This window comes from Podarcis muralis, chromosome Z, assembly GCF_964188315.1.
Source record: "Podarcis muralis chromosome Z, rPodMur119.hap1.1, whole genome shotgun sequence".
Classification (NCBI taxonomy): Eukaryota; Metazoa; Chordata; class Lepidosauria; order Squamata; family Lacertidae; genus Podarcis; species Podarcis muralis.
Window position 1 is genome coordinate 23,212,100 of NC_135673.1, and position 21,041 is coordinate 23,233,140.

Here is a 21,041-nt window from a genome sequence, read left to right on the forward strand (position 1 = left end):
CTTCCAGTTTTAAATAGCAGGTGCGTTGCATTGCATTGTATGGTTTCAATCACTGGTTTCATTTTATCAAATAGGTTTACATATAAATATAATGCAATAGATGTAAACCAATTTGATAATTTCGTTGTAAAGGTGAAAAACATTATAGAAGTTTCCTAAATAAACATATTAACAACTTTTTAAGAAACATCAAATTCTGCTGAATATTCAGATTTTATAATTTGGATTTAGTGGTTGAAATCTCAACACCCACCCACCTACCACCCACCCACCCACCCAAAACCATAACTTAAATTTTGAAGTCAAATCCAAAAGTTTGATCAGGTTGCTTTTTGCAACTCCTCCAAAGGATGTTTTCTGATTGATGAGTGAAGGTATCACAAATATCTGCCAATTTTTATTACAAGTCCTCTGCTGCAGAGCAGAGAAGGCAGTAAGATGGCTGCAGTCTGTTTGTTCCATTTTGTAAAATGGTTCAACAAAGTTTCCAATTGTTTTACAAACTGAGAATAATATGCAGCTAGCTTCAACTGAAACGCTGCCGGTTCCACAAAGCCTTGGAGAAGACCCAGAATATTCTGTTTATTTGTTCTAGGGTGAGAATTAAAAATACCCTTACCAGACCATAAGTAGTTTTTAATCCTCCCCCCACCCACCTTTGCTTTGTACTCAAGTCTGGAGTAACCATTTTCTCCCATGTTTTTTCTCCTTCTTTCCATTCTTGGCTCACCAGGATGTATAGTTGCCAGCTGTTTGTTAAGATTCCCTTTTGTTCACTCTCTCCCCTCCTCTCTAATATTTCATGACATTTGCTGCCTGAAACTTTGGCTCTCAACAAGAATTTAATCCAACAAAACAAAAACACAGCAACCCACCAGCTTCTTGGACAGCTCTTAATGTGCAAACATATAAAGGAAGAATGGGTTTATATATAAAAAAGGGGTCCAGTGGCCTCCAGGAGACTCAAAGAGACCTACATGCAAAGCAAGCAAGAGGGTTATATTCCTCATGCCAGATTAAATTCCATCTGTTTGTAGAGTGGGTTGGAAACATGGGTGGCCCAAGCATAGGGCTACTACATGTATCTTTATACAGGAAGTTTAAGGAGGAACGGACTTTGCAACAATCCTTACATTTACGGATCAGTGAATCCATCAATTCTGGTTTACTCAGTTTCTCACATTCCAACCGCAAGTCCAGTTTGCCTCATTTCCATATTAACTTGCAATTCCTTTTATATTTTTGTAGAAGTCCACACAAAACTTTGGCTGTTTCTCCTCATATATGCAAACAACCCCCCCCCCCCCCTTAATACAGCAATCCATCAAGTGCTTATTACAGTGGATCAAACAATATACAAAATATAAAATGCAAAATCAGAGTCTCTGTAGGGCCAATGATTATTTATTACTACTGACAAGCTAGGAACTAACAATCGTAAGTCTGAGAGATGTGGCAACATCTAGATATTTGACATTATAAGAGAATAAGTGAGTTCCGGCACCTCGTTTTCTAGAAAAATAGCACTGAATAGAACATATCCATTATAGTAAAAGCAGTCCTCAATAACCCTCTCTTCCATGAATTTGTCTACTCTTCTTCTAAAATCACCCAGGTTGGTGGCCAGCACTATATGCTGTGGGACTGAGTTGAATAGTTTAACTATAGGCTATGAGATTAAGTACCTCATGTTGTTTAGGATCATCCAAGAAACCCCTTCATTAGATGGCAAATTGTGCAATACGTTCTTTTCAGCACCTGAAGACATTCTTATTTAGACAAGCCTGCCCATAAGTTTCCAAGTTTGTATGAGTTTTATTTTGTTTTTAGTCCGTTCTATTGCGGTATAAACTTTCTGTATGTTTTAAATTACCATATGCTTGCAAAATTATTGGGGTGGGGTTGTTATTGCCTTTATCAGTATTAATTCTGTACCTTTATTGCAGATTTTCTTATGATTTATGTGGAAATACTTTAATTTATTTAATTTGATGTTTTATTTATTGTTTATGACCACTTCTGTTTTGTTTGTAATTATGTATTTTTCCATGTTGTTGACTGCCTTGTGCATGGTTTGAACTATGGAAAGGTGACATGAAATTAAGTATGCAGGCATACTTGTACTTTTTATGTACTTTTTAATTTTAATGGGGTTTTTTTTTGTAAACCGTTTTGAGCATTTTTTCTACAATTAAGTGGTGTATAAATTTTCTCCAAGGGATGCGGGTGGCGCTGTGGGTTAAACCACAGAGCCTAGGACTTGCCAATCAGAAGGTTGGCGGTTTGAATCCCTGCGAAGGGGTGAGCTCCCGTTGCTCAGTCCCTGCTCCTGCCAACCTAGCAGTTTGAAAGCACGTCAAAGTGCAAGTAGATAAATAGGTACCGCTCCGGTGGGAAGGTAAACGGCATTTCCGTGCGCTGTTCTGGTTCGCCAGAAGCGGCTTAGTCATGCTGGCCACATGACCCAGAAGTTATACGCTGGCTCCCTCGGCCAGGAAAGCGAGATGAGCGCCGCAACCCCAGAGTCGGCCACGACTGGACCTAATGGTCAGGGGTCCCTTTACCTTTACTTAATTTTTCTCCAAGGTTTGCCATGTCAAAATGTTGTAGTGACAGTAAAAGCCACATCTGAGAGGACTTACAAGTACTTAACGGATCCACCAGTAATGATGTAGACCACACTTCCAGATATTTTGGACTACAACTCCCATAAGTCCCAGACAGCATGACCAATGGCAAGGAGTGTTTACAACTGCCATTGAGCAACATCTGGAGAGCCGCAGGTTACCCCACCTTCCATACTACATAAATATGGGAGCACTGCATGCTAGGTGCACACAGGTGGCAGGAAATATGTCAATTTCAGTCTCCCTCAGCATCTTGTTTTTCCAACCTTAAGTTCCGTTCTCTACATTTCCACATCACTTTGAAATTAATTTATCTTTTAAAAAGTCCTCGTGAAAAACCACCAGCATTTTAGTTTAAATTTCTCCTACTGTACTGTTTGTAAGCAATTTTGCCTAATGCACAAACACACGCATAAGGAGCCACCCTATTCTTCTGACTGCAAATTTTTAGAACTGCTTTTAATCTTGCATTTTTATATTGCTGTAACATGCCCTGGGACCTTGTGGTAAAAGGTGGGCAAGGAATATTGTTACTCCTCTTTCAGTTCCTTCTTTGACCCACTTCTACAACCAGAGGATGTCACTATATCTTGTAGCAGTCAATGTAAAGTAGAGATGAGTTTCAAGAATTTGGAACACCATGATATCAGGAAATTAGTCAGTTCTAGCAAACATTATACAGCAGCAAGGCAGGAAGATTCTGTGAGCCTCGTGTTGCAATTGCCACATATGTGTTTACATCACGGTTAGTTTATCCCTAACAAACCTGTTTGCGGGGGTGGGGAATGCATCCACATTCATAACAAGAATAGTCATATTACTATTCTTGTTATTGCTATTACGATTATGATTACTGTAAGTCACATCACAGGGAAAATAAATCAACACCAGAGATTCCTTTTCAGATCATCTTTTTTGGAAGAGCAATCTGTTGCTAAAACTTATGAAGCACCTGTTGTTAATTTCTCTCCTGCCCTCTACGTGCAGAAATATTTTTTCAGTATATGAATTATCAGCATTCTTTGAGCTGGAACGGTTGCGATAAGCAACATATTTACAGTAATTGCAATAATGATCCCAGTTTAATTCATGCCACCATGCTGATGCATGACAAAAGAACAACAGAGAGCACTTGGGCATGAAATCGTAAACAAATACAAATACGAAAAGCTTGCAAAAGCATTAACGGAGATGAATTGAATGGATTGTAGCCAGCACACAAGAAACCCTTTTGTTAACTGCCTGTGAATTTCATGCCAGCTGATTTGTGTTTGCATCCCTAGTTACGGACAGTCAATTCTTTAACTAGAAAATAATTCTGTCTTGCACACAACATGCAAAAAAATCCGTTATCCATAATCCACACGCCATCCAACCAATACTAAACAAAGCCATGAGACAAAATGTTGATATATCAAAATCAAACGGGATTTCTTGCCCTGAAAAACTTTGATGGAAAAAACTTTGGCAGCAGAAATACAAGCACTGCAACAGACCTGCAAATAAGGCCCCCAGTCCTATGAGATGCTGAATTAAAGCAGAAGCTCAAAAGAATGGACATAGCAGACCTTGCCTTTCTTGTATACTGAATTTATTTGTCAATGTGTTAGTTGCCTTTCTAGTTACTGAATTATTGAAGTGATGTAAAACAATTTCAAAAACGCCACCCCAACGTTAAAAGCCAAGCGGTGGTGTCAAAATGAATTAGCTCACCCAAATTCCCAAAACCATCTTCTCCCAAAATCTAGCAGAAATTTCCTGGGTACTTGGCTATACACTGGTGTCTGTATTTGGCATGCTATGGCAGAAGCGGTGGGAACCTTTTTCAGTTTGACAACCACACTGCCTCATGGGCAGCCTTCCAGAAACTGTGAGCCAGTGGGGTGGGGAGGAGAAGCAAAAGTGGGTGGGACAACAGATGCGACTCTTATTTATTTTTATTACAGTCATGCAAAAGTCAGAGCTTTATACATCCGCACACCTCTCTGTCCAGGCAAGCAAGAGGCACCACCAAAGTTCAAAGACACTTTTCAGCCTGGCAAAAGCACTCAGGAGCAGGAGAAGAAAGCAGTGGGCCTGGGAAATCTTGAGGGCCGGACAGAGAGACCTACAGGGCCACATTGTCCCCTGGACAATGCTTCATCCCCTCTCACATGTATCCTGCCTGTCCTTCAAGGAGCTCAAGGCAGCATATATGGTTCACCCCATCCCCATCTTATCTTCACAACAACCCTGTGAGGTAGGTGAGACTGAGAGTGTGGGAATTGGCCCAAGGCCACCTAGTGAGCTTTATTGGAATTTGAACCTGGACCTTCTCAGTCCACACTTATCCCACACTTAGCCTAGAAAGCATGGGTCCAAGCAGTTTCCCACTTGCCCCATACTTTGTAGGCATGGGTCTGAGAAGTTTTGGCTATGTCCCACTGCTTTGCCCTGGAAAACCTGCTCTGTAGCACTAAATCGGAAAACCCAATTGCCGATTGCTCCATTTTAGCGCTAAACTGAGGGTTTCCACAGGGGGCAGTGTTGGGTCAAAGGGAACTGTGGATGGAGCCCTAAGTCCAGAACTCTAACCACTACAACACACAAGCTCTGTGTCATTTATTATACAGTAGTACCTCGGGTTAAGAACTTAATTCGTTCTGGAGGTCCGTTCTTAACCTGAAGCACCACTTTAGCTAATGGGACCTCCTCCTGCTGCTGCCGCACCGCCGGAGCACGATCTCTGTTCTCATCCTGAAGCAAAGTTATTAACCCGAGGTACTATTTCTGGGTTAGTGGAGTCTGTAACCTGAAGCGTATGTAACCCGAGGTACCACTGTACTGAAATAATGATAGTAATAACAGCTATAGCAGCAGGAGCAGGCAGCTCCTTGGAGAGATGCCACATGTTTGTACATCAATTATACAAAGCATTTGGCCAAAAACTGCTTGCCATTCTCCTTTGCCCTGGAAACCAGAAACAGAGGAATAAGCTGGTTATTTAGATCTAATAGGTGCTTACCTAATACATCCAGCTCAACAGTGTGTTGTTCATGGACATTATGCTTAGTGTTGCTCAGGGTTATGGTGTAATTCCCAGCATGCTTTGGTTTCACGTCCCTTATGATGAGCCTGTATTTCACTGGATCTAGTTCATAGCAGTCACTGTTCGAATTGGTCAGCTTCTTGCCATCCTTGTACCTATAATGTCCAGCAAGAAATATACCAATTGAAAGATAGAGTAGAGGGGAACAAGGGCAATCCCATTATAGGGTTACTGAGACTTATTCTTCTTATTCTTTATTAACATGACTTCTATGCAACCCCTTAATTAAAGTTTTCTGGGCAATGTACACAAAAATGGTTCAAAACAAACAAGGGATTGGGAATACCAAATGCCAAACAAAACACACCACAGCACAGATTTAAGCACTGCAATTAAGCACGGGCAAGCCTGAGTAGACCTGCAAAGAACTGCTGTTAGATTGTTATGCTTTCCTCGCCCCCCTGCATCAGCATTTTCCTTCTGTCAATTCAAAGTACCTCCTTGGTTCTTACCAGGTCACTATGGGGCGGGGGACAGCTTGAACCTTCCAAGACAATTTCAGCATCTTTTGCCCTTCGATAACTTCATAGGGATTGATTTTCTTAAAGGAAACTTTGATGAAAGCTTCTCCTTAAAATAAACAAGAAAAATTGCAGGCATGAATCTCAAATTTGCTTTTTTGCAAAACAATAGTAACACAACGGATAATAAAAGCTGTGGAGCAGAAAGCAAGTAGATGGACTGGCCAGCCAGAAGTTAGTATAAAGTAAGAATAGGAAATGATGCTGCCATTTGAAACATGTGCTTCATTTTTTAATTAATTTAAACCTGCAGTTGATTTTGATCCCTAAAGGACACATGATCAAACTATTTGGAGAAAGGAATTTACAACATCTGCCTTCCTCACCTACTTTTGTGCTTTTACCAGCTCCAACATTCAATATCACTTGGTGGCAGTAGCCATAAGATATGGTGTTACGACTTCCTGGGTGCTGGATTTTCCACTGACACACACAGAGCTGTAGAAAGAGCCATGGTGGCTTCAGGGCACTATAAGGACGAGGGCCCCTCCCCTCATGGTTGTCTTTTAGTTGAGTGCCGGGATTGTGGTGCAGGGAATGGGTGCCTCTGGCAATTTCAAGTTATTATTTCTTCCCATCTAACACACAGTTCTCCACATTTCCACACCCGTTTGGAATTGTTCTTTGAAAAAGCAAGTCCTTGTGGAAATTCACCAGCATTTGCAGAATTTGCAAGCAATTTTGCCTAACAAACATTTTTTTGCAAAGCATTTTCTGATTATAAAATGCATTTTGTATACTATTTTCACTAATTATGCATTTTTAAATGCATAGTTTACTCTAGTGCATGCATTTTTTTAAACCAAAACAAAAAAAACCAAAACATTACTTGGCTAGAGAATTGCATTGCAAGATTCAAAAAAGTGTGGATTTCAAAGGTTGGCTGTGTTTCAGTTCCCATATTGCAGTGTTGGCCAAACTTGGGTCTCCAGCTGTTTCTGGACTACAATTCCCATCATCCCTGACCACTGGCCTGTTAGCTAGGGATGGTGGGAGTTGTAGTCCAAAAACAGCTGGAGACCCAAGTTTGGCCAACACTGCCATATTGTTTCAGAAAGTGTGAATTAATTAGGTTTGCCTATAAATGTGAACTAGAGCAAATTTCTCCCCCATCGTTAGTGTGGTGCTGTTCCAAGGTAAGTACATAAAGTGGTTGGGGAAGTAGTTTGAGTCTGATCACTTCGCAGGTGGGAGCTGGAAACTGGTGGTTGATTACTAGGGTGAAAAGACAGATCCTCAGCTGTAGAGGATAACTCTATGAATGTGAACAAGTGATTAGGTGAAGGATGTTAGGCTTTTATTGATGTTGGTGGGGTCCTAGATTGGATTTGGTTTTAGTCTTGTAGCTAGGTTGCCTATGTGGTGGGGTGGTCTATTTGTATATGCTTCCAGGGGGGTGTTGGGACCAGCAGCTGATTATAATGAAGCACAGCGGGTTTGCAGTTGTGCGTGAGCCCAACAGCTGGCAAATATGTACAGGTGTAGTTTGATTGAAGTATAGGTGTGTTTGGACCATAAAGAAGGCTGATCGCCAAAGAATTGATGCTTTTGAATTATGGTGCTGGAGGAGACTCTTGAGAGTCCCATGGACTGCAAGAAGATCAAACCTATCCATTCTTAAGGAAATCAGCCCTGAGTGCTCACTGGAAGGACAGATCCTGAAGCTGAGACTCCAATACTTTGGCCACCTCATGAGAAGAGAAGACTCCCTGGAAAAGACCCTGATGTTGGAAAAGATGGAGGGCACAAGGAGAAGGGGACGACAGAGGATGAGATGGTTGGACAGTGTACTCGAAGCTACCAGCATGAGTTTGACCAAACTGTGGGAGGCAGTGGAAGACAGGAGTGCCTGGCGTGCTCTGGTCCATGGGGTCACGAAGAGTCGGACACGACTAAACGACTAAACAACAACAACAATAGGTGTGTTTTGGGATGTGCAATTTTGTGGGGGTATTGGGTGAATGGAATCCTATTTTATGGATATTGATGCTTTAATTGCTTTATATACTGTTTGTTAATTTTGTTCTTTATACCTGCTTCGTGAAAACTTTTTTCTGATGAAAGGTGGTGTATACTTGAAATAACAACATTTAGGCAGCAGAGACATTTTCAAAATGCCCACCCTGAGCAAAGGAGGCCAGCTGTTGGAATGCATCATTCAGCTGCTCTCTTTGCAGATGCGTACTCTTTTAAACTGTTGAATCAATGAATTTCTCACAGTACATAATTAGTTCTTTTATGACACATACTGTTTGGGAACAACTGCTTTAGATCAAAGGCACACACACAGTCAAACAATGATCTCCAAAGGGCAAATATCCCTTTCTGTACTATTCTTTTTTTAAAGTGTGGCGCCTGTCAATGTAACAACATGTCACAGAAACCCCTGGAGTTTCTTGAATGCCGGCTGATGCAATCAGAAATATCGAGTGGTAAATCATTTCCTTGACTTTAGGCTGCATATATGTGTCAGTGAATGTTTGTGATGTTGATTATGATACAGTTGGGGGTCTGTGAAGTGCTGTAAACTGATTGCTGGAGTGGACAGGTGGACTCTGCCTCCACAAAAAGAAGTTGCTACTTTCTAACCAGTGTAGATAGATAGATGATAGATATAGATTAGATTAGATTAGATAGATAGATAGATAGATCGATAGATAGATAGATTAGATAGATAGATGATAGATATCATACGTACTGTATACAGTGATGTTGGCCTCTGATTTTAATTGTGTTGTATTGGCAATTATGCCTCTGCATACATACAACCCTCTGTTTTCCATTGTAACATTCTTGATGACCACATTAGAAGAAGCTTTATACACTGGCTCACTTAGGTCGAATGTATTTTCAGCCTTGGTTTCCTAAAGGGAGCAGAGTGGAGACAGAAAAACACCTGCTATAAGGCCAGTTCAGAACAGCTCAAACAGAGAGTAACACATATCCAGTCAAGAACAGTGAACTACAAAGGCAAATCTTAGATTTCCTAAAAGTTTCCTCCTTAGAAAGCCATGAATCCAACAATGTAAAAGGCTAAATCAGGTGAGTCCTCAGACTCTTGGTTCAGAAATGTGACTTTTACAAGCTCCACCCTCATGGAATTTTAGTGAACATGAATTATTAAAATGAAAAATGGTATTCAATTGCAAAATGGTATTCAGTCACAATGATATTTGGACCCTCGATATTAGTGCAACTCATTCCTATAACAATGACAGAGTTAACTACCAGTGATGGTGGTGCATTGCAATGTAGGATGGGCTAGAATCAAAATTCAGGCCAGAACCACAGTTTGGGAGGGAATTTCCTCCTGAGTGGACACAGGGCTTGCCACTTTCTGATGGGTTTGGGGCCTGTGTCTGAAACAGCATGAGAGGTGGGCGTAGCATGTGCCTTTGTGTGCAAGATGCCTTGAAGGTGGGAGGCAGGTGGTGCAAAGACAACATAACTCTCCTTTGTTGTGCTGAAGGCCTCAGAGCAAATTTGGCAAGGCTGAGCAGCACATCCAAAGCACATCTATGAGCCATGCTAGATCTTCTCTCAGATGCTCAAAAACCTCTAGTGAGGCAAAGGGTGGTGGAACCATTACTCCATTTGCTCATCAGCAGCCTTAGGGCAGTGGTATCTCCAGGTCTTTCTGTCTGTGACCCAAATCCTCTAAGATGGAAAGGGAACAAGGCCGTCTTACCCATAGGCACTAGGGGTGCGAGGCACCTGGGCACCGGGCTCTCAGGGGCACCAGGCTGAGAGTCCGGGGCCTGAGAATTGAGTCTGGGGAAGAGCCCACCAGTCGGTTAGAGCACCGCGGCGGGCTCTTCTGCGGGCAGCTCTGTGCCACGAGTTCGAGGGCGACTGAGCCAGTGAGATGCTGACGCAGCCGGCAGGCTCCGCCCTCCTGCGAGCCTGGGACTGGACAACCGGGGGGGGGGGCACCAGGTGGATCTTTGCACCCCGGCGCCACATATGCTTAAGACAGCCCTGAAAGGAAATGACTGCAACAAAATTAGTATATCAGGGGATTTTAACCCAGGCTTTATTTTTCTGCATACCCTCCCCACTATCCTGACTAAAAACACAGTCTTAGCAAACAACTCATCAGAATGGACTGCAGATATATGGTTTAATCTGCTAATCTATGAACCCTTCTGAGGGCTGTTTCACTACTCATACATATGAGGCTGCTCTCCTTTTTATTGTTTTGACATTGGAAAGATGCTTGAAGCAGCTTCAAAATACAGTACCTGTAGCACACAAGGTAAACATGCTTGTTAAAATGGTACAGGAAGTGACCTTATGCCACTTCCTGTATAATTCTATGCACAAAGGGCCATTGTACATACAATGTACCTCCATCAGTATAAAATGGGGCAGCCATTTTGTTGTATGTAGAATGAACCGTTGTGCATAGAATTACACAATAAGTTGTTTCCTGTACCATTTTGAAAAATGTTTTCTTTGCTGTGCAGCTGATGTGCTGGGCTTTGAAGCTACTCCAATAAGATTTACAGTGTTAAAACAAGGAAACAGAAATTCACCTCATAAGTCCTCCACATCTGTGCATGGGGGGAGGGGTTATGGCTTTTTCTCTTACTTTTTAAGGATTTATACAGAGTTATCCCCCCAAAAAATGCACATGGGAACAGACAGGACATACTTTAAGACAGCCATGTGTGGAACCAGAAGAGAACAAACTGAGGCAGATTTATCCATCCCTAGACATGATGCTGGATTCTTCCATAGAGCTTTGCTCAGTGGTAGAGCAGCTCCAGGTAGTCCCGACAGAGACACCTGTCTGAAACAGACTGGAGGCTGCCAGTCAGTGCAGACAATACTGAGCAAGATGGCTTCATAGTTTCACATGATATAAGACAGCTTCCTATATTCCTATGTACATTAGCTCTCTCTGCAAACATGTAGAATATGTTATGCCTTTAAATTTACTCAGGATGTTCAGTGGAGCAGCCATAATCATTTCTCTCCCCATCAAAATGTACTACCGCCAACCCAAATATTTCTGTGCATTCCTAGCAATTCTGAACTGATGCTAGAAAGCAGGCAGATGCTGCTGGGCCCCCCCAGTTAGTGCCAGCCCGCAGTCCAACAACATATCTGACATCATAATTTCTTTGATTGGATACTGAGCATTTGAATGCTCGCTCAAAAACTATTTGAGGAAGTGAGGACAGAGATTGCTAGCACACAACAAAACTTCTGACTGGAATCTTTTGCAATCAGCAGAACCAATAACTGTCCTTGATCCAGGGACAGATGTGATTTACTCACAGTCCTTCCAGGAATTGTCCATACAAATTCAATGCGTCCATTGAAAAATGTCTCCGCACTGCATTCCAGGTTAAGGTTGTCTCCAACCACCAGCTTTTGGGGATTTGTTTTGAGAACCAGGTTCTGTATCCTTTTCTCTGGAAGACATAGCAAGCCAATAGCCAATATCAAAATCCAAACAGTAGCAGATGTCAAATGCAGATTATCAAGTATCTGGCAAATATTATAATACAATTATCGATAAGAAAAATAGCCACAATTTAAGACTTCTGAAAGGTTAAAATAGCAAAATTCTAAAAACAGATTAAAACTTGCTTCAGCTTTCTAAACCTCTGGGTAGGCTTGTCTAAATGAAAATGTTTTTAGCAGGTGCCCAAAAAAGTACAGTGAAGACACCTAACTGATAATCAATAGCAGAGGCAGATTTAGGGTAGCATAGCTGGTTCAGTCGCATGGGGGTGCCACAGGTGACGCCACAAATATGATTTAGAATGGAGTGTGAGAGGTAGGGGGCACCACATGTTGACATCACACAGGATCCCACTGAAATCTGTCCAAGATCTGCCACTGTCAATAGGCAGGGAGTTCCAAAGTGTAGGTGCTGCCACACTAAAAGATCATCAGCAAAATATCCAAGTATTTGAGCAGCCTTCCCAAACTGGGTGTCCTCCAGATGTTTTTGGACTACAAATCCTATCAGTCCCAGTTGGAGTGCACCAGATAGGGAGAGACTGACTTAAAGGATATCTGGAGAACTTCTGACACCAGGCTCTGCAAGGTAAAACTCTGGGCAGCATTTGTGGAAGCATCTTAATTTGATCTGTAATTGAAATTAGGGTTCACAAATACTATGCTCCTTTTCTGTGTCCGCCCTAAGGCAGTGCTGCTTACAATGAATACTGTACAGGATGGGATCTGCTTCCTCCTCACATCCCTACAAGCTACTCACCTACTTTCTGTGTCACATAGTAGGATGTGTATTCATCTCCCCTGACCATAGCAACACACTTGAGCATGCTACTGAAGAACTCATAGGTAGGCAAAGTGACCACAAATCCTCTCTTGGGGTCCCATTCCATCTTCACAGACCTCACGGCACTGCTGGAAGGATGCTGAGGAAGATAAGAGGCAGATGTGATGCTACACCTGACATTCAAAACCACCCCAACAGTTATTCATTCATTCATTCATTCATTCATTCATTCATTCATTCATTTATACGTTTTATTTATAAAACATTTTTCATGAAACATCCCAGAGCGATCACCTATATATCATCAAGTACGAAAACATAGAAACATAATTTCAAATCCAATGCACATACACACTGTGGATAAGAATCTCTACCTTGGAGGCTTGTTGAAAAAGGAAAAGATGATGAAAAGATCACAGGAATGGGAGGGAGTTCCAAGGGGCAGGTAAAGGTAAAGATACCCCTGCCCGTACGGGCCAGTCGTGTTCGACTCTAGGGTTGTGCGCCCATCTCACTTAAGAGGCCGGGGGCCAGCGCTGTCCGGAGACACTTCCGGGTCACGTGGCCAGCATGGCGAAGCTGCTCTGGCGAGCCGGCACCAGCGCAGCACACTTGAGGGTGCTTTCGAACTGCTAGGTGGGCAGGAGCTGGGACCGAAAGACGGGAGCTCACCCCGCCGCGGGGATTTGAACCGCCGACCATGTGATCGGCAAGCCCTAGGCGCTGAGGTTTTACCCACAGCGCCACCTGCTGCCATGCTAAAAAAGATCTGATTCCCACATCGTACAGAACAGACCTCCTGATGGGATGGTATCTGCAAGAGGTGCTCCTACAAAGGGCAGAGATTATTCTGGGAGCTGTAGTTTGTTAAGTGTGTTGAAAGTTGTTAGGAGGCCCCTTATTCCCCTCACAAAGCTAAAATTCTCAAGAGTTCCCTGTGAGGAGGGACTGATTATCCTTGTGATCGGGGATGGGAAGCTGTTTTTCTGTCCCTTTGTAGAGTTGGCCAGTATCTGCACATGCGCACACACCCTTCTCTGTCCTCTACCCAGGCAAGACCTCAAGGGTACAAAATCATTCAAGAGCATGCATGCAAAGCAGCAAGGCAAGAGGGTGTGGCCTGAGGAGAGTTCTAAGGGCCAAATGGAGAGAACTGGAGGGCCAACTTCATTCAACACTCCTCATCCTTGTTCTGTATTATTAGCAGGGTCCCGTCCCCCCAATGGTGGTGAATAGCCAGAATGGCACCATGTGACAGAGCACAGCACCACATGCTTTGGTTGGTCCCTATTTAGTGAATGAATCAGCCTTTACAAAGAGTCATGCCCCTGCCCTTGTTTCTCCAGTGTGTTAAGTTTTATATTGGGGATGATGGGGATGTTGAAAAGGTTGGATTTTAAGCTCAAACCAAAGAACAAATCATGTGAAGTTAGCCTCTTTCCTTGAGCATTAGCAGTCTGCACACTTCCCCATAAATATTTAAAGGATATGGAGTGCAGTCATTTTAAAGTATAATGGAAACATAAGAAAGGTAATTTATGAGGGGGAAAGTACATTCCTACAGGAATAATACAATGGAATAGAGTTGAATATTACGGCTTTGTGCTTGAGTATCCCCCAGTGGTCAAGAAAAAGAATAGGAAGGAATATCTGCCTTTTTAAGATGGCCCCACATATGAAACTTATTCATTATAATAAAATATTTTAGCAACAACAACAACAACAAAAGGGTAGCATCTACCCAACCACTTAAAAAGACCTTGTGGTATTTCCCCCCTCTCTCTCCTTCAGCTTTATCAGTGGCCAGTTATTAATTTTGGGTGAGGATATTCTAAATTCGTCCGATCAACGGACTCCTTCCTTCCGCGTCCCCTCAAACTTCCTCTGAGTACAGGAAGCAGCCAGCATGGCTCTACACGCTTCCAGGCCAGGCCAAAACAGCCACTATGGTATTTCCTTAAATGGGAACAGAACGAAGGCGCCCAAGGTAAACACTCGCTCACTCACACACCTCCATGAATAGGTCCATCATCTTTACTGAGGATGTCCGGAGGCACCTTCCTTTCCAGCCCTGCCCATTTGTCCCCTTTCAAAGAGGAAGAGTGGAATATTTGGCCTAGATTTTGTAGCAGCTCGAAGTGGAAACATTTAGTTTATCCACTCAAAAGGGTAGTAGGAAGAAGGTCCCTTCAGTTCCAATAACAAGAAATGACCAGCTAGAAATCTGAGACAAAGCCAGGTAAAAGGAAGGTTAAGACTCTAAAAATAAGGTATGTAATGCTCAGTTGCTCAAAGATAGTCACAAGGAACCTTCTTATGCCACTGGTCAATATTAATCTTTATACAGTTCTGGGGGTGGGGGAGAATGATTCTGGCCATGAATCAGATGCACCCCACATCTCATTCCACCCTCTGGGTCCCTTCAAGCCAACAGTTTTTCATTGGGATACAACTGTGAGGGTGATATCGTGCAACTGTGCATCTGCTGCTCCTTCCTCTTACAAGAAGACCAAAGCAGATGGGATACTGTCTGAAGAAACTGGTACTCTTTGCAAATATGCAAAACATAGTCCATGAGTTTTGCAAATTGCATATATGAAATTTTGGGGGTGCAGCTGCCTTTTGAAGTTTGATAATTTAAATAGATGTAAGGCGGTGCTTGCAGTTCAGCTGTGTATTGACATTATTTGCATTCTTTTGTAGGGACTACTGGGGTCTTCTTGCCTTTTGCATTCCTATGAAGAAACCCAGAAATGAAGCCCTAATTGGAAACTGTCTGCTGATGATGAAGTGTAGAGTTGCTCCTCCTCTCACTTTTTTCATGTTATCTCACCCTGCCTTCAGCTTAACTGGAGCCATCCTGTACTTCAGAAAGAATATTGTAAAGCTGGAAAGGTGCAGAAACAGGCAACCAACATGACCAAGTTCATAACAACTCCTCTATGAAGAAATGATTAGAACATCTGGGGCTTTCTAGTTTTGGCCTCATCTGCAGGGGCGTCTTTTCCATTTGGCTTAGTCGCACCCTGTGCCACAGCGCCTGTCCATCAGGGGTGCTGGGCTCAGGCGCCCAGCAGCAGATGTTTCATTTCTTTCTGACCATGCTGCTTACAGTTTCTCTCTATCTCAGCAGGAATATCTGTCCCCTAATGCTCATAACTACCTCCCAGAACATTTATATTAACCCCCACTTCTAAGCCATGAAACTTTTATCAACTTAAACCCTTAGTTTTCATCTCTTCCTAGTTTTGTAACTTGACTTGAGTATAGTCTTACATGGTTACCATCTTCTTTGGACTCAGCTAAAGGTAAAGGTACCCCTGCCCATACGGGCCAGTCTTGACAGACTCTAGGGTTGTGCGCCCATTTCACTCAAGAGGCCGGGGCCAGCGCTGTCCGGAGACACTTCCGGGTCACGTGGCCAGCGTGACATCGCTGCTCTGGCGAGCCAGAGCCGCACACAGAAATGCCATTTACCTTCCCGCTAGTAAGCGGTCCCTATTTATCTACTTGCACCCGAAGGTGCTTTCGAACTGCTAGGTTGGCAGGCGCTGGGACCGAACAACAGGAGCGCACCCCGCCACGGGGATTCGAACCGCCGACCTTTTGATCGGCAAGCCCTAGGCGCTGAGGCTTTTACCCACAGCGCCACCCGCGTCCCCCTTGGACTCAGCTACAATCAGTCAAAAAGCAGAGCTTTGTATGTGTTACAAACGTGCAGGCATAAATGGTATATTTGCCTGTTGATGTGACGCTGAGACTAAAAATTAACTGAAACTCATTCTTTATTGCCTTCAACTGGATTCTTAATTGTGGATTATGGATACACCTTGGCTGGAGTGGTTTAAAGAAGATTGAGTTTGTTTTCAAAGTACGTATTCTTATAGATAAATTGGAATTTTAAAGTTTGGAATGGGCTAGAGAAGCTGAAATATTGATAAGGACTGGATATACCTGTGTCTTTTTGAAAGGAGAAATTATTTCTACAAAGATCGCTGGGAAGGTGGTGCCATAATCTGGGAGCCCCCACACCACCTTCTTAAAGCTGGAATCCGCGTGTGCTTATAAAAATGCTTGGAGAGATAAACTGAAACTTTAAAGTTTGGAACTGTGGGGATTGAACCCGGGACCATCTGCATGCAAAGCAGCTGCTCTGCCACTGTCAACTAGTCAATCACTGCTGCGCACAGAATGGGCAAACAGTTCTCTTGTCTGGCTATTCATGCCAGAATACGCCTGGTCAGTTCAGGGTTTTGTACTCTGTGGCCATCATCACCTTCCCTGCTAAGACCTTTTTAGGGGAAAATAGCAACCCAAATACAGGATCCAAGCACAGGAGCAGCCTTTTCCCTTCCTGCGGTTCCCAGCAACTGGCATTCAGAAGCATCCCTGCCTCCAACTGAGGAGACAGAGCAGAACCATCCTAGCTGGTAGCCATTGGTAACCATCCCCTCCATCAATGTGGCTCGTCATCTTATGAAGCCACGAGGATTGGTGCCCACACACTTTGTTTGGCCTGAGACATTTTTCTGCCTGTGGCAACAGAGAATCCTTGAATTGTAGGACTGAAGGGACCCCAAGGGTCATCTGGCCCACCCCACCCCCGAAATGGAAGAAGGCAGCACACACATTCACTGGTTCCATGGACGGAGTCCAGCTGGAGGAGTGGCTGGGTTTTATTCTAGCTCCACCAACTCTGGGAGCTGATATGATTTCAAAATTTGCAGAGAACAAAGTTACGAAAAAAGGGTTTTAAGTGCTTATGCTCACAATGTCAAGTAAATAAACCAGAAAATAACACTTGCAACTGTAAGTATCTTATTTTTCCTTCTTTAATGATTTCAATTGGGGGGGGGGGGGTTGACAAAAAAAATTCCGCACCGGGTACCTCCTGACCTTGCTATGCCACTGGGTCAACAACTCTGGGAAATTGGGGGGGGGGGCGCCAGAGGGATCTTTGCACCACAGCACCAGATATGCTTAAGATGGCCCTGCTCATCTATCTGCACTTTCGTTTGACATGTATTTTGATCATATCCTGTCCCAATTAATTCTCCCAGGTCTGAGGGCTTTTTCCATTGTTCTGTGGCTGTGCCTTGGGAAAATCCAATCTGACCTGCTAAATCAGATCTTATCAGATTCACAGAAAATCTGAGGAGGGATTTTGCTTAACCGAGTTACCTTAGATTTTCACAGGGCACGGCTGCGGAACAATGAGAAAAGTTCTCTGACCCAGGAGAATTCATCAGCACACAATGCAATCAAAATACGGGTCAAGCAAAAATGTGGATGAGCCCTGAGTAAAAAAAGGGCGAGTTAAGGGAGATAGGATACAAGTGAGTACAGTTATGTATGGTATGGAGAAAGAGGCTACAGAGACTCTTTTCTCCCTCTCTCAAAAAACTAGAAGCCAGAGAAGTGTAATAAAGCTGGATGGTGGGAGATGCAGACAAAATAAAGTACTTAATCACACAGCACATAATTAAACTATGGGATCTGCTTCCAGAGGCACTATCAATTTAGGATGCTTTCACACTAACCTGTTTGAACCCTAAAGTTTGTGTTTTTCTCAATCTGGAATCATTCATGCTCATCCTCAGCACGCTGCTTTCAATCTAGGTCGATAGTGTTGTTTTCAAAAAGCTAAAGGGCTGGATCAGGAATAGCTAAAAATAGCTGAAGTGAGGACTGAAGCAAAACACTATGACGGGTGACAAGTCCGTCAAATCCTATTCCAAGCCGCTACCAAGAATCGGATTACACCCATAATCTGGTTATGCCACTTGCGGAATTGATTATTTCCTCTTAGATGAGACTTAGAAGAAGTGTGCTCACCAGCAGGAGCGTTGGTGTGATATCCGGCGAGGTGACCCGGCAAGGCACGATCACTTCTGTAGCATTGTGTACGAAGATAACATCAGGAACACTTGGGCGGAAGTCTACAAAAGGCTGTGTGTTATCTGCGGAACACAGAGAAGATAATGTTAGTTATGTGCCAGCCAGCAAGCTCGTTTGGTCATTAGTCAGATGCTCATGCAGGCAACTTTGATGGTATTTCTCTCCTTTGTAACCTGTTACTTTCTCCAAAAACAAAACAGCCCCTCGTTTTTCTCAACAGCAACCTTGTGAGATAGGTTAGACCAATGATCAGCAGCCATTTTAGGACCATGGGTACATTTTTATTTGTGAGTGAGTGATGTGGGTGCCACACCTTCTGGTCACTTTTCTTCCTGTCCCCTGAATCAGCTCCCACTCACCTCCTATGCAAGAAACAGGAAGGAAAAAAGTGAGTGTACACACGCATACACACACTTCAGTTTTTCAGGGGATCTGGATAAAGATCACAGTCACCAGTTGAATTAATCTGAGCCCTGAAAAGCATATCAGGTTGAATGAGGAAGTGGGAAAGAGCACCACTCTTTCCAACTTTCTCTTTCCACTCTATGTACTTTTCCTGGGAGAAATGGTAACCACCCTTACCTGTACCATGATGAAGTGGGCAGTGAGTGGAGGCCTCAGAGGCTTTGTTGTAACCTCAGAAAAGCCTCAAGGGTGCTTTTCTGCCCATGGGTGCCACACTGGCAACCCCTGGACTAGAATGAGAGAATGCTCGATTGAGCCTGGATCTGCCCAGTCTTGGCCTGTCACTCTACACTTTGCTGGCTTTACATGTGAGCAAGACGTCCACAGTGTCAGGACTGAAGTCTGTAGGAAGGCATGAACTGTCAACCTGTGCAGTTGCAGGCAGGGGCTTAATCTGGTGCACCACCAACCAGCTTCAGTCCAGAAGGAACTGTAGAGGAAAAAGCCCCACCGGTCAAGGAAGCTTCTTTGCACCGATAGTTCAGAATGGGTCCTTAACCCACGTAAGAGTTTATGGATCCTGCTCACTGGTCTGGACAATGCTAATGCCTGCTTTTACAGGCTGTAGACTCACTCTTACCTCACATCACTCTCTGCTTTTGCTCAAAATAACAGAGACACAACTGCGATGAGTTTTCATTTGTTTGTTTGTTTGTTTGTTTGCAATGAGCTTTTGAGACAAATCTGTGGAGGCTGGAATCTCTCATCTTTGTAATGACCATGACACCACAGTTTATGCAGTTACAGACGTGAAGTGTCAAATGCTGTGTATTGTGGGATCAGTTTCATACCTTCCAACATTCCTCAGATGAAAACAGGAAAAATGTCTCACTCCCCCACCCCAACTGACCCTCCTTGCACCCCACCTCATTCCCCCCCGAAGCAGACCATTTCCTAGCAGAGGAAGGGCAAGTGCCCCCACAACTACAGCAACGGGACACAGCACCCACCCCTCTGCCATCCTGAGAAAACCCTTAGTCTGGATTTTATTTTGTTCTTTGAAAGATTTACAAAAAGAAAAACACACACCAATAAATAAATTTTACAAAGGGTGAAATCAAGACTCTTTGCGCTCCACTCTGCCCCCCTTTCTGGGGCGGCCCTGCCCTCCACTTGCCCCTCAGAGCCAGCCTCAGAGGTGGGCCTCAGCGGTGATAGCCTCTCCTCCTCGCCTTCTCTACATCAAACCCTGCAAGCTACCCAAGGAAGAAGGCTGGCAGCAGCGGCCATGGAGAGGCAATGGGATGCTACTGCCACTTGAGACAAGCATCAGCTCCTCCTCCTCCTTGAGCTCATTGGTGGCAGCACTGGAGGGGGGAAAGGACATTGCAGGATCAAACCAGAAGCTGGGATGGCTTTCGTAATTCTGGGGCATCCTCTGGAGAATCAAGACTCTTGGAGGGTATGCAATTTCAGCCAATGCAAAGCTGACAGAATGCAACACCAGAAACCTGTGCTGTTCGGCGGTAATAATAGTTGGTGTGATCCATCCAAAACACTTATATCCAAATACTGCATCTCTAAGAGGCTGTCCGTTGTTTAGATACTGCTGAAAAATAAATTCCTTACATTCCAACATTTTCTATTTATTTCTCACATTTCTAACTTGCCTTATTCCATCAGAGAAGTCACAGTGGTGTACCTGGAATCCCCAGGCACCCTGTACAAAGAGAGGGGATCAATAAGACAGAAGAGAAACATTACCAAAAGATATATTGAAGAAGAAGACAGCTACTCAGAGATAATAGAGCTGACTTTCTTCTTTTTTGTCTTGGGTTCCCAGGTTTATAAGCACTGAAGGAAGCAGATCACATGCCCAGCAGGTTCACAGATAATGCTGTTTACAAGAAAGTTCCATGGTCCCTGCTTCCACTACACACATGGTGAACTCAATAAGCTTAGCGATAAGTCTTGACTTCCTTTGGCTCACTGGTTTACAGGCTTCAAGAGCTGCCCCTCCCTTCCATCCGTGAGGGAAAGAGACAGTCATCAACATGGTTCATCTGCTTTTTACTGTGTTATACACTGTGCACCATTCAAGCATGATGCTTCCCTAATGCTTTCAGGAGACCTTTGGCAGAAGAGTTCTGCAACACAAGCCCTGCCTATTACAAAGATGGATTGCATTAGATTTTAAAAATATGTTATTGAGGAGCCATCGCCAGCCTGATGCCCTTGGAGAACTA

The 21,041-nt window shown here is 43.6% G+C and overlaps 1 protein-coding gene across 4 annotated transcripts in view; it reads right to left on the bottom strand.

Moving 5' to 3' along the window:
* Positions 1-21,041, bottom strand: part of LOC114588860 (vascular endothelial growth factor receptor kdr-like) — a 192,683-nt gene that overhangs the window by 98,930 nt on the left and 72,712 nt on the right. For all 4 annotated transcript variants that reach the window (XM_077922571.1, XM_028714546.2, XM_028714547.2 and 1 more), the window contains exons 4-9: positions 18,328-18,452; positions 12,469-12,631; positions 11,520-11,656; positions 8,935-9,100; positions 6,168-6,285; positions 5,632-5,810 (exon numbers count right to left, since the gene is read on the bottom strand). In XM_077922571.1, the coding sequence (XP_077778697.1) occupies positions 5,632-5,810; positions 6,168-6,285; positions 8,935-9,100; positions 11,520-11,656; positions 12,469-12,631; positions 18,328-18,452 (888 nt within the window). The remainder of the gene's footprint in view (positions 1-5,631; positions 5,811-6,167; positions 6,286-8,934; positions 9,101-11,519; positions 11,657-12,468; positions 12,632-18,327; positions 18,453-21,041) is intronic.